The sequence below is a fragment of the Xiphophorus hellerii genome, chromosome 21 (assembly GCF_003331165.1).
Source record: "Xiphophorus hellerii strain 12219 chromosome 21, Xiphophorus_hellerii-4.1, whole genome shotgun sequence".
NCBI lineage: Eukaryota > Metazoa > Chordata > Actinopteri > Cyprinodontiformes > Poeciliidae > Xiphophorus > Xiphophorus hellerii.
Window position 1 is genome coordinate 7906798 of NC_045692.1, and position 13300 is coordinate 7920097.

At 42.2% G+C, this 13300-nt stretch overlaps 2 protein-coding genes across 6 annotated transcripts; one reads left to right on the forward strand and one right to left on the reverse strand.

Moving 5' to 3' along the window:
• The first annotated feature begins 232 nt into the window (after window positions 1–232).
• On the forward strand, window positions 233–6752 carry rbbp8 (retinoblastoma binding protein 8). 5 transcript variants are annotated; one of them, XM_032551055.1, is made up of 19 exons: window positions 238–485; window positions 567–787; window positions 1107–1149; window positions 1225–1320; window positions 1752–1843; window positions 2589–2661; window positions 2938–3134; window positions 3217–3309; window positions 3511–3584; window positions 4196–4263; window positions 4350–4605; window positions 4740–4884; window positions 5361–5434; window positions 5548–5662; window positions 5766–5906; window positions 5987–6029; window positions 6106–6193; window positions 6264–6405; window positions 6487–6752. In XM_032551055.1, the coding sequence occupies exons 2-19, from the start codon at window positions 685–687 to the stop codon at window positions 6582–6584; spliced, it is 1941 nt and encodes a 646-aa protein (XP_032406946.1). In that variant the 5' UTR covers window positions 238–485; window positions 567–684; the 3' UTR covers window positions 6585–6752. The 5 variants fall into 5 exon arrangements, with proteins under 5 accessions (XP_032406948.1, XP_032406946.1, XP_032406945.1 ...); XM_032551057.1 differs by having other exon boundaries at window positions 233–787; window positions 5993–6029; XM_032551054.1 differs by having other exon boundaries at window positions 238–787.
• On the reverse strand, window positions 6679–13017 carry tmem241 (transmembrane protein 241). The gene is made up of 15 exons (XM_032551059.1): window positions 12805–13017; window positions 12136–12182; window positions 11977–12054; window positions 11804–11885; window positions 11620–11697; window positions 9098–9123; window positions 8676–8727; window positions 8544–8592; window positions 8416–8458; window positions 7719–7754; window positions 7454–7488; window positions 7285–7354; window positions 7059–7152; window positions 6915–6979; window positions 6679–6833 (listed from the first exon to the last, which is right to left on the reverse strand). Exons 1-15 carry the CDS (start codon window positions 12874–12876, stop codon window positions 6770–6772), a joined length of 891 nt encoding a protein of 296 aa, XP_032406950.1. The 5' UTR covers window positions 12877–13017; the 3' UTR covers window positions 6679–6769.
• Window positions 13018–13300: the final 283 nt, after the last annotated feature.

Below are 13300 nucleotides of genomic sequence, written 5' to 3' on the forward strand. Positions count from 1 at the left end.
AAATTGTCTGCTTTATTTTTCAATAAGAAGCTTTTATTTAATGAATGAGCCTACATAAACATGTTTTCCTCGTTGAAAGTAGCGCCTGCCTCAAAATACACAATACGCAATTATTGCTAGTAATTTTCTTTTGGATTCTTGTTTTAAAATATAATCTTTTTTGTAAAATATGTTTCTAATTAGCGTATCATTTTCTTCTACTTCCGAATTGACTATATGTTCTCGTATCTTATAAAATCCTGAGAAAATATATTGAAGTCTTTCGTTGCAATGTGACAAAATATTTCGGCAAGTCACCTTTAGGAGAGGGAAAGAATTTGCCTTCAGCAGCAGGGGGCGCCAGAGCCACAGGAGCTCAGCGACCAGAAGAAGACTTCCCATGATGCAACTCGGCGCGCTACCTTCAAGGTAGAGAGACATGTTTGCTTTCAGTCCAGCGTAGATATTTGTCACTTTACTGTAGTGGTGTTTCAAACCTGTTGGTTGTAAGTACTGTTCGTGTCATTCCTTCGAGCTAAATGAACCGCAACGAATTAGTCTAACTTTATTTTCTTGTTTCTTTGTAGTATTTTAGCAGCTGAAGCTGTCTTGGAAAGTTCGCAGCTGCATTTATTAAATAGTCGGAGTCTAGCCTACATTTAAATAAATAATAAAAAAAATAGCCTGTTGACGGGTCAAAGGAGGATGAGCAGTCCAGGAGACCGCAGCGGCTGCTCCGTCAGTCCCGCTGACCTCTTTGAAGACGTTTGGAGGCAGCTAAAAGTGTGCCACCAGAACACAGTACAGGGTAACACACCCAGTCGAGATTAAATAAAAGTAATTTAAACTATGTTTTAGAGCAGGGGTCTCAAACTCCAGTCCGCGACGGCCGCTGTCCTGCAGGTTTTAGATGTGCCACAGGTACAAAACGCTGGAATGAAATGGCTTAATTGCCTCCTCCTTGTGTAGATCAGTTCTCCAGAGCCTTAATGACCTTATTATTCTGTTCAGGTGTGGTGCAGCAGAGGCACATCTAAAAGTTGCAGGACTGCGGCCCTCGAGGACTGGAGTTTGAGACCCTTGTGTAAATTTAGACACTGACGTTCAGCATTTTTTTCGTCCTCTAGAATATCAGTCGAAAGTGAGCAAGCTGAAAAATGACCGCTGTCTGTGAGTATGTTGCACCATTGGCTAACTGCGCTCTTCACCCGCAGGCCAGCTGAGATGAACTTTGTTTCGTTGCAGAGACGCTCAGAAGCTGGAGGTGTTTTATAATCGCAACCAGCAGCTCAAGGAACAAAACAAAAGCCTCCAGGATTCCATCAGCCTGCTGGAAGACAGGTAGCCTCCTCAAAGGCTCACACACTGCCCAGAGAACTTTTAGGGTCAACAGTCTGGTGGATCTGGTTGCATTGCAGTGCTACGTCTGACAAGGGAGCAACGTTAGGATCGTTTAAAAATAAAATAAAAGCATGCTTTGCAGGTTCAAGTTACATTTATTTCCAATGCACATTTAGAAGCTAAAAGCTCAAATAGATCCCAAATAAGATGAGACTGAAGCAATTCAGAGAGGAGCGAGACTACTAAGGCATTTATAAACAAATAGGAAGATTTCTAATGTAAATCTCAGTGCATTGAGCGCCGGTGGGGAGACTATCCCTCCATAATTATTGCATCTGTCTTAGCAGACAGCTGACAGGTTATATCACATTTTAAGTATCACAATTTTGCTGTACAACATCTAGCAAACTAAGAACATTTCCTGTTTCCAGGCTCCGTGTCGCAGAGTGTGATCGATGTGCCGTCTTGGAGGAGAAGCTGAAAAGCAGTCAGGATCAGAATCTGAATGTCATCACTAAACTAAGTAAGCTTTTTTTTTCCTTCTATACTAAGAGGCACTTTCAACCTTTTTTTAAACTTAAACTTTAATGTTTACATGTTGCCATAACAGCTCTGTAAACCAACCCACAGTTATAAACTCGGCAGGTTCATCATGTAAAACAGGTGGAGCTAAAACAAGAGCACCAATCACAATAAAGAGGCAGAAAGAAAGATGGCAGGTACACAAATCAATAAGGTTGTCAATGTTTTAGTCTAAAGTATTAGAGCTGCAGTAACCCTAACCCTAAAAAATATTTAGTTTTACACATTTTGAAACCTGTCACCATGTTGTGACAGAATGGTATGAGACGGATAATCTGTGAAAAAGATTTAGCTAGTCTACCTTTACTCAGTGCAACCAATCAGAGCCAGGAGGCGGGTCTTTGCGCTGTCAATCACTCGTCAGTGTGGCTGGTCATCCCCATATGCTATCTGATGAATTTAAAACCATTCTGTTTTAAATTCATTTAGACTAATTGATGTACAATGAGAGAAACCATTCAATCACACAGCCAAAGATGTTTTAAAAGGTTTATTTAAAAAAAAAAAAAGCTCATACAAGTATTAAGAGGTTTAGTTGTTGATTAATCTATTGTTTAGTCTACTTACCAAAAAGAACCGTGTGTATTTTGAACCTTTGTCAATCTGAGCATCACTGGGCATAATGATCTTACATTCTGGGATGTATTTAAGAGTTGCTGTTTTTTTATATATATACCTTGTTCCAGAAAATGAGAACAAAAACCTGGAAGATGAAAACAGAAATCTTCAAGCTGAACTGCAGAAGATGAAGATGCACCAGTAAGTCTGCTAGCTTAAATAAATGCAGCATGAAATGTAGTTTTCTTTCAAACTAAACATCTGTTTAATTAACGATCTTATTAGCTGTGTCCTCTAAAGTCAAGCCATTTATTGTTATAGTTTCAATCTGGTGTTGAAAAGACAAAAATAAATATCTCTTTATTTGGAAACTGAACCAAGGTCTTCACTAGCTGCTCTCTGATACATTTAGCAACTTTTTCAGGTTCAGGTGTCAGACAGGAAGGTAGAGGAAAGTTTCACTTCCCCTTTCATCAGCAGATGTTGTTTTTGCATCAGTGCGGACCTCGAGGAGACGTCGGAGCAGGACGCGGGCGTCATCCCGGACTCGCCGATCCTGACCAGCTCGCTGCCTGCGGCGAACAAACTGAGGAAACGTAAACACCCCGACGAGAGCAGACGTGTCCGTTATGCAGAGACGCCGCTGCCGCAGAAGAATAACTCCCTCTTTAATGGTCGGTCCCATCGTGAGGCACCAACAAACGGCTTTCATAGCGATAAAATATGCCTCAGTCTGTCTTTTTATTCTGATTAAAGAGTTGAAGAAAGCGGCTGATGGAGGTGCAAAGAATTCTGGGAGAGAAGTGCTTGTGCCAAACACTTGTGAACTGGACACATCCCAGAGCTCAAGTATAACCACATCTACTGGTTTTTACAGTTTAGACACCAGAAAGAGGGAAAATATACATAAAGAAATCGCATATTGACGTATTTACCAAGTATAAGACTCGTACTATTGTTTGTAGAATTTCAGATTAAGATTCTATAAAGTTTGAAGTTTGGTGGGGTTTTTTCCTGTGGACTTTTATTTTGAAATTTCTATTATTTCAGATGACATGAAAGAAGAAACGGAGGAGGTAGTTGGAGAAACATGTGCTTTAGAGGTGCTTGACTGTCGCCATTTTGTAAGTACAGCTCTGTTTGATTAAGTCACACATACAGCGCCCAACCTATAAATATATGTAACAAAAATATATAAATATTTTATTGCACTACTGATGGATCTAGTGAAATATTTCTACATTATGGAGCAAATTGCTTTAAAAAAAGCAAGTCAGAAGTGCTACATTTATTTCAGCTCCTAACAATTTCTACAAAATAAGTCATCAACATGTTTTTTAAATTTATACTTATAGGCTGATTGGAGAGTCCATCACTTTCCATTAATTGGAGCCTCTCTTTAGAATGGAAAAGATAAAATGAAAATACTCTGTTCCTAAATCGGCAGTCAGGGCAATAATTGCAAGTTTGAAACACTTGAACTACGACAAGCAAGTCTGGGCAAAGAACCACCACCAACAGTAGGCTGAATGCTGAGGGAAGTAAAATATCTCCCTGTCCTACCATCACAAATGCCAACTGGAACTGTGTGCTTTTGGTCAGTGTATGTTGAAAGGCCCCTGATACCAATTAATAAGCATGGTGAAGGCTCTATGATGCTGTGGGCCTGTTTTTCATCCCAGCCAACTTGACAGGTTTCTGTTCTTCTTCTTTCATTTTACATCTGTTGCCTTAGAAAGCCAAGTTGACTCCACGTCATCAAGACGGCACACGAAATATCAGGAAGCGCAACTCTCGTTTAAGGCAAGCACAACGACCTTCGATTATGTTAGATCCTTCTGTTTTATCAGCAGGAAGTTCTAATAATCTTTTATTTCCCACACTTCAAGCCCTTTCTCTTCAGCAGCACAGATCCGCAAACCGGACTCGGCCACAGCGAAATCGCCGTCTCTTCTTCCGAGTACTAAACGCTTTTCAGAGGAAGGTTCGTTTTGCTGGGCCAAACAGAAGGAGGACAGTGGCACCGAGCAGCAGGGAGAAGGCAGAGCAGGGAGTAAAGAGAAGGTGGATAATCAGAAGGGAGCTAAACCCTTACAACTTGAAACCACTAGCCAGACCGCCACGGTTGGCTTCAAACAGGAACAGGTATGAATGCAGGACAACGAGGTATCAATGCCTTTTTTAAATGATGTGTTAACTCAATTTCCAAGACCTTCCAGAGTCTGAGAATGACGTTTGTCAGAAATACAGTTTCAGAAAAATCGCTTAACGTTGCACAGGGTCCAGACCAAACGCTGAACATCTCTTATGCAAGTCCCACTTTCAAGAGGCCACTGAGTAAAGCTGGAGACAAACCAGATGGAAGTAGAAGAGCGCCTCCGCAGGATCGGAGTGCGTCACAGAAACGCCTTCAATCTAACAACGGTCAGTCATTTACAGCATAAACTAATGATTATTTTAGTTACCAATTAATCAATTATTCTGCGATTAATCGGTTATAAAATAGAAACACTTATAGTAATTGTTAATCCAATAAATTGTTGATTATTCTTTGGATTAATCAGCAAATAAATGGGTAGCAAAATGTGGTTAATAGATTTTTAAAATTTTATTTTCATTATACATAATTTGAACCAGGACAAGTTAAAACTAAGCCTCGTGAGGACTTTTGTGTAGAACATATTTACAAAGTTTTTGTTTGTTTATCTTAGATTCAGAATTGATGTATGTTTTGCACACTTTTGACTTAATTACGTCTCTGGATGTATTGTTCCTTCAGAAAATGGCCTTTTTGGGGGGCATAAAACAATCGATTTACTAAATTAGTTGACGTTTGTTTCAATAATCGATTCATCACAATTAATCGTTTCAGCCGTGTGCTGACTGTGGTGTTTTTCCAGCCGGCAGGAAGGAAATGGTGGAGTCCACGTGGAGCGTCGACCCCGCGCTCTCCTTGTCCGTGTTTGAGAGCGAGGTACGGCATCGGCAGCTTTGGTGTTTCTATCATCTTCACTCACAGTGCCTGGAAAAAAAATGTTCATAATTCTGAAGTGTTTTTAAAAATTACTTTCTTTGCTGCGTTTTTAGGAAGTGGAAGAGCAGCGGCCCGGAGAGCTGGCAGACACCGACTGCACCTGGGTCAGCCACAGCATGCTGCAGTGTCGAGCAGAGGACGGTCAGGACGGGGAACGCATCAAGTCTGGTATAGACTAGTTTTTTTTTGTTTTTTTTTAATGAGCGGGCGGAGGAATTAGGTGGTTGATTCCCATAAATAATAAAAAATCGGCCACGTTTAATTTTCCAAGGACTCGGAGAAAAGGCCACCGACAGTTTGGATATGATGTTTGATGCAACAACTTTCGGGGAGTACAAGTCGTACACCTGCTCCGGCTTGGATCAGAGTCGGCATTGTGATGATGATGATGCCGAGGAAGTTGAGATTAACGGTACGCGTCTAGATTGACAGAATCAATCAATCACCAGGCACTTATTTTGAGTTTGATTTTTGATTTTCCCATCAAACTAAATCAAGATCTTCCTGAAAGTCCTGCGTGCCACAGCAGAACCCGGTAAGAAAGTTCCCAATCAACGCTTTTAGATTTTTAGAGGGTTGCGTGGGTTCCAACGCATTCCTGTATGCCGCAGGCAGCCGACGTTTGCACACGTGGCCGTCGTTCGCAAGAAAGACGAGAGGAGCAAACTGAAGGGCACCACATGCAAGGAATGTGAAGTGGTGCGTATTCTGAGTTGGAGCCTGTCCTGAAACGTTGGGTTTTGTTGAAATAATTCCCCGTTCCTTGCAGTACTACGCTCATCTGCCCGAGGAGGAAAAACAGAAGAAGTTAGCCACTTGCTCCAGACATCGATACCGCTACATTCCACCCTGCACCCCGGAAAACTTCTGGGAAGTCGGATTCCCGACGACACAGACCTGCATCGAAAGAGGTAACCGACTTTAAGCCGCAAAGACAGGACGACTGCAACCTTTCAATGCCTTGAGCTGAAAGCTTTCTGTGTCTTGCTCAGGTTACATCAGGGAGGAGAAGAACCCTCAGGCTCGTTCACGAAGGCGACAGCCGTTTAATGTTTTGTTCACCCCAAAGAAAAGCCAGGAGCAGAGCTAAAACCGTTCACCACTCCAGATGTTACCTGAGCTGGACGTTCCAGCTTTATATGCGACTGTAAAAACTGTGGAATTGTAAGATAAAACACATGTGCTACATGTATAGTTTTATTCAGATAATCAGAAAACAAGACATTTAGAAAAAGAAATAAAAAAATCTCTTGAAGAAGTGCAGGTTTTTTGTCTTTATGGTGGAGATTCTCTGTCCGAATACAGCAACAGTGCCTCTCCAACATGGCTGCCAATCACACTGTAAAAACATAATAAAATGTCAATGCTTTTATGTAATTTCACAAGGCATATTCTCTAGAAATCAGAGTGAAATTCTTACCAAAGTAGAGACGCAGAGTTAAAGTCCATGTTGAAAACCAAAGGCGAGAGGAGCATGGCTGTGACCTGGGAGGAAACGGTACCAAATAAATGACCTATCAATTTGAAAGCAGCTGTCGACTGTCGGACATTTTGTGACGTTTACCTTGGACAGAAAAACCCAAGCCCTGAAGTGCTCGAGGGACGGCCCACGTTTTAATCTGACCGTGGCCAACAGCAACAAAAACCCCAACAACGCACTGCAGAGGCAGAAACACAGAGTTGAATTAAAACAGGGCTGATTCGTTTATATACATGTTTTTTTTTTAAATAACACAGTTTCACATTTATCTAACATTAAGTCCAAATTATACGCCGCTATCTGCAGTCACCTGGCGCAGCAGCCGCAGTGAAACGTGTGGGACTGGAGGGAGGGGAACTCCAAGGCACCGGTGACGTCACCTGCAGGGAGACGAAGTCGTCCGATGTAAAATACGCACACGCCAAGCTTGGTGAATTCATGACGAAAGGTGTGCTAAATCGCCACTTGGTCGGTCATACCTGTTGGGTGAGCAGCAAGACCCAGCAGCAGCACGCTAGTTCAAACACAAGGACAGCTGTTGAATATTTGTATGAAAGACAAACGACCCTAATAGAGCTGATAAAAGCATCCCTTGAAGACTCAGATGTCCCGTTGATTAGACGTCTTCTGCTACTTACAGCTCTGCTTTGTGGCTTTTTGTACGTTTTAAATGTCTCGATATAACTGTACAGAATCGACAAAAAAATTCCCATGAACTCTGATTTAATACGACTGTATTCTTACCTGAACAAGTAGTTGATGCATTGCTGTTCAATGTCACTAAAACAGAAAAAACAAAGTGTTTTTTTTTGTTTCAACTGAGGTGAGTCGTTTAAATAAAAAAAAAGAAGAAAAAGTTAAATATGTAGTTACTGTTTCACTTTGGCATTTATTTCTTTGAGGATACCACAAAGCTGAGCTTTTTCTGTTACATCTCCTGATGTTTTGTAATCAGTAATATTCTGGAAACAAACCCAGATTTGAGCTCCTGATTATAAAATGAAGTTTGCATTTGCGGAGCAGGGCTGTGTAGGGAGCCTGAAAAGCATTACAGTATCAGGTGTACAATCTTTGAGTATTAAGAGAAAAAAAAAAAGAGGGATCTGGCAGAACCATCAAATCTTGGAAATACATGGTCCTGACAAAACGTATTTGCCCTCTTAGATTTCTGTTAAAATATTTCAGCTCAAGCAAGAAAAATGGGAAAATACAACCACATTTAATATTATACTTGCAGAAAAAAAATCAATCAAAACCATCTATAAACTTTGTGAAAATTACTTTGCTAGCTAGCAAGAAGGCTACAAACCTGTGGGGAGAACCACTTTTTCCACATAGAACCAAATTGGTTTGGGTAGCCTTTTTTTTTTTTTTTTTTTTTACTCAGATTATCTTAGTCTGACATTAAAATGCATCTGACCACTACATGTGTTCTACTAACCTCAGATTAGTGGACTTGTGAACTTGAAACACTCTGTACGCGCCTGGAAACGACAGATCGGTCATGCAGAGGACGCTTTGGACTTTAAACCGACCACGTCGGGGTCGGCTGCGTACCACCGTACTTACCGACGCAGAAGAGATGGCACAGAGCCCAGACGTAGCCGCTGCGGTCAAACTGTGAAGAAAGCATACGTAGAGTAACAAGACCTGTGGCGGTGGCGGCGTCGCACCCTCCAGTTTGTTGTGGAGAACGGTTACCTGAGGGTCACACAGGGGCAGGTTGACGGCTGACAGCAGCAGGAGGCAAACGCTGCAGCAGGGAAATGGATAATATAGATGTAGAAATTTATGACTTTAAATACATGTTTAAAAAAAATACATAATTATGAAAGTGTGGTGTGCATTCACACTTCTTCCAAAATCCTTAGATTTTGATAAAACTAAACGATGTGTCACACCGAAAATGTCGGAATATCTCAGTATTGCAAATTCATGTAAAGTACTATAAGTGTTATAAACACACACTGGGTGTCCAATTTGTTCCACGTGATTTGATGTTATTTTTCACCCGACGCTGCGCTTTACCCACATCGAAGGCCTGATGAGGAGCAGATTTTTTCTTTAAGTGGTAAAATTCTGTAGATTTTCTACCACCATAGAGGCTGAACAGAAACGCTCACCTGATTATTTTAAGCCGCTGTGTCTTCTGCAGGAGAAGAGAGAACACAAAACTCATGTTACTGAGCAAGAATCCAATTTTGATAGTCTAAATCTTTTGTATTCATAATGAGCTCTCGGATCGAAAAATCGCGCGGACAGTGTTCAAAGTGTAATAAGATGAACACCAACTAATTGTTGACGTTCCCGTAGGGTCAAAGTCGAAATTACTTGAGTCTTTTTCTTTTTCTAAGAAACCAGATGTTGGTTCCTGAATGACTGTCAGCTGTTTGACTCTAGATCTCAATCTAAATTAATATCTAAGTTTTGCACAGTGCTGTCACAGTGCAACCACATATTCACTTCATTGAAGTTTTATAAGACAGACCCAGGGCTGGATTTAGGACGATAAGGGCCTCTGGGCCAGAGCTGGCTTTGGTGACCAATAATAAAAAAAAAATTAAAAATGTCACGCAAACTACGTTACATTCGTACTGATCAGCAGGTTTCAAAGAGGAGCCAAGAGGAGAACTGTTACCTGTTATTGTTACACTTAATAAAAAATTTAACAATATTAATGTCATGAGTTTTATAAAAGGTACAATGTTTCAAAAATATGCTTTTATTACAAAACATAACTATTTGTGGGCCTTGACTACTGCATCTGTAAGGTCTTTCTAAAGAGAAAGAACAACGTATAATTATTGAGTGGAAGTAAAACAATACATGGTTTCCAGAACTTTTTACAAATACAAATAGTCTTGAATCAGGTACCCCTAAAAAAATGTAATGCAGCGTATAGACTTAGACTTAGACTGACTTTATTGTCATTTTGCATGCACAGGGTGTATACAGAACGAAATTTCGTTGCATACGGCTCAGGACAATGTTTTGAGCTTTCAATGTTGTGAGGTTACTCCAGAATAAAATAAAATACAGTATAAAATATGAATATAAATATAAATATAAAATATAAAGTGCAGACTGACAGTAAAAAGGAAGTCACTTAGCTCTGTACATGTGCAAGGTATAAAGTGGAGACCAGATTTTAAGTGCAGTCCAGTTAAGAGTTCAGCAGTCTGATAGCAAGTGGGAAAAAGCTGTTTCGGAACCTGGTGGTCCTGCACCGGATGCTGCGGAACCTCTTTCCAGAGGGCAGCAGGGAGAACAGTCCATGGTGGGGGTGTGAGGGGTCACTGACGATGTTTCGGCCTCGGGACACGCAGCGCTGGGATGAAATGTCCTGAATGGAGGGAAGGGGGGCCCCGATGATCCTCTCTGCTGTCCGCACCACTCTCCTCACGTTCTTCCAGTCGGAGGCGCTGCAGCTTCCACACCACACAGAGAGGCAGCTGGTCAGAATGCTCTCTATGGTGCTTCTGTAGAACGTCTTGAGGATGGGCGGGGGCAGGTGTGCTCTTCTCATCCTCCGCAGGAAATACAAGCGCTTCTGTGCCCTCTTGGCCAGAGACGTGGTGTTCACAGTCCAGGTGAGGTCGTTAGTGATGTGCACCCCCAGGAATTTGGTGCTGCTGACCACCTTCACAGCCGAGCTGTTGATGAGCAGTGGAGCGTGGCTGGGCCGGTTCTTCCTGAAGTCGACAATCATCTCCTTCGTCTTGTCAACGTTCAGGATCAGGCTGTTGTCTCTGCACCAGTCCACCAGCTGCTCCACCTCCTCTCTGTAGTCCAGGTCGTTGTCGTCTCTGATGAGGCCCACCACCGTTGTGTCGTCCGCAAACTTCACGATGTGGTTGGTGGCGAACCTGGGGACGCAGTCGTGTGTCATCAGAGTGAACAGCAGAGGGCTCAGGACGCAGCCCTGAGGGGAGCCTGTGCTGAGGGTGATGACATCGGAGGTGTGTTGTCCGATCCGGACTGACTGAGGTCTGTCGGTGAGGAAGTCTAGCAGCCAGTTGCGCAGGGGGGTGCTGAAGCCCAGGTGTCCCAGTTTTTCTGCCAGATGCTGTGGGATGATTGTGTTGAACGCTGAGCTGAAGTCCAGGAACAACATCCGCACATGAGTGTTCTTCTCCTCCAGGTGAGCCAGGCTCAGGTGTAGGGTGGAGGAGATAGCATCCTCAGTGGAGCGGTTTCGGCGGTAGGCAAACTGGAACGGGTCGAATGTGGAGGGGAGTCTGGCATAATAGGAGTCTCCGTATCCAGCTGTGTGTCTAATCTTGGTTTTAATCCAGCTGTTCGGTGACGCTAGTGTAAGAAAATATGTTGACTGACTGTATGTAATGTGGCAAAATGTAAAGAGGGGCACTACTGCCAAAAGTTGCATCATTTTTCAGATTTCTAAAGATCACACGGGAACGCATACAGTGATGAAACACTCTGTTTTTTCTATTAAAAAAAACGGTGTCCTCCGTCAGAGGCTTCTTCAAATTCGCCTTAATACAGACAGGAGAGCCCTTCATGCCCACAACCAACTACCTTGAATTGAACTGATGCCGTTTCATTCTCTTGTTCTAACAGTAGCAGAACTCAGCTGCCCAGACACGACTAAATAACGCAAACAGCAGGCGGTGAATGCACTTACCTCTCTGTGGACGGCGCGGGCGATTATGTAACTGACTACATGGGAGGAATTCTGAAGAGTGAAGAAGAAGGGAATGTCCTGTGCAGGAAGTGAGACGGGGGGGAAACAGTGAGAAACCACAGTACTTACTGCACAAGTATTAAAAAAATAAATAAATAATTTTTGTAGTTACTCCGTCACTCACTATTCGTGATAAGGCCCTAGAGCCTGCGTATATATTTCCCACAAAAAGGAATGAGCCCGGAAGCCAGGAGAGAGCAGCGGATCTGTAGCGGACACACACACACACACACACACACAAGATATGTCTGGAAAGCTGGTAAAGCATAAACAGCAAGAGGAGTAGCAGAGGAGTACCTGGGGATGCGGCTCATCTCCACCCAGCCCAGCTTTCCAGAGAGCAGAAGCAGGGCGGCCCCAATAAATGTCTGCCATCTTGGAGAAACAATCTCTCTGTCACTTTATGCGTGAAGTAGTAGTGTTGGTTTGTTTGTTTGCTTGTTTTGACCTACTCACCCTTGAAATAAAGTCGGATAGGTGAATTTCAACACGGACAGGACAAACTGCAACATAAAACGGTTGGGTTATATTCCAATAGATGAGAAATAGAATAGTGTGGTGCCATCATTCATTATTAGGGTTGAGAATTATTTTTAATGGAACTATTCCACCCTGGTCTTGGGTGTTTTAGCATGTTTTCTTCAGAAATAGCCTCCATTTTGTTTTTGGCTCCATCCACTTTCACTCTCCCTGCTGAAGAAAAGGCATCCCCCAAAGCATGATGCTGCCACTTCCATCATCCTTGTTTCAACATTGAGGATGATGTTAATTCTCATTTGTTCACTAATGTTCTCTGAGGCCTTCACACACACAAAAAAGCGGGATTTATGCTGGGATTAAATTACAATCGCAAATTAACTGTTTTATGGACTTCTGAAGACACTTGGCAGCACTCGATTTTATTTAGAGGTATCAGGGAAAAAAAGGGGGGTGCATGGTCATTTATGTTGTCACGTGGTTACGTAACAACATAAATGTCTATGTTTGTTTTGGGGCTTTTAAATAGAGCTTTGTTGTAGCTGCCTGTAATACAATAATACCCTGGCTGCGTTTTGAATCACACCGGATGACTACTTTACCAACAAACCAGGCATTTATAGACTCCCGTATCCTTTGAGCGCTTACCTTATTCGTGAAATATGACACAGTGAAAACGAAGCTGAACGCGAGGCCAGACACGTGGCTTCTCCAGTGCATGATGTTCCGCAGACACGCTGCAGAAGATACATTGTGTCTACACAGAATCCTACATTTGATACAATGTACGGCGCCTTCCCAAACGGAACTGTTTCTCAAGCTCCAAAACTTCCCTCACTGACGACACGTCAAGACGCAAAACAACAAAGATCGTCTACAAATGAAGCGATGACTCGCTCGCGGGGCGCCCGCCTGCACCGTCGACATTAAATGAATTATTATTATTATTATTAGTAGTAGTAGTAGTAGTAGTAGTAGTATGTTAATACTATGGATATAAAAGTACAACTAACCTCTATTACCATCCAGTCAAAATATGAGATTTGACATGTTTGATTATTATCGTGTGTGTATTTATTTATTTACTTACTTACTTACTATGTCTGTTCAACAATAATTGCAAATACACACAGAATATCGCATC

What these genes read in the sequence shown, in the direction of transcription:
- tmem241 (XM_032551059.1), bottom strand. Translation starts at nt 12,876, where the DNA reads ATGCACTGGAGAAGCCACGTGTCTGGCCTCGCGTTCAGCTTCGTTTTC. An exon ending in TGTCATATTTCACGAATAAG is followed by an intron (nt 12,183 to 12,804) that starts GTAAGCGCTCAA and finishes TTTATGTTGCAG; the next exon opens with TTTGTCCTGTCCGTGTTGAA. An exon ending in TGCCCCTGTGTGACCCTCAG is followed by an intron (nt 8,593 to 8,675) that starts GTAACCGTTCTC and finishes CTTTCTTCACAG; the next exon opens with TTTGACCGCAGCGGCTACGT.
- rbbp8 (XM_032551054.1), top strand. Translation starts at nt 685, where the DNA reads ATGAGCAGTCCAGGAGACCGCAGCGGCTGCTCCGTCAGTCCCGCTGAC. An exon ending in AAGCGCAACTCTCGTTTAAG is followed by an intron (nt 4,264 to 4,349) that starts GCAAGCACAACG and finishes CCACACTTCAAG; the next exon opens with CCCTTTCTCTTCAGCAGCAC. An exon ending in CGGGGAACGCATCAAGTCTG is followed by an intron (nt 5,663 to 5,765) that starts GTATAGACTAGT and finishes TAATTTTCCAAG; the next exon opens with GACTCGGAGAAAAGGCCACC.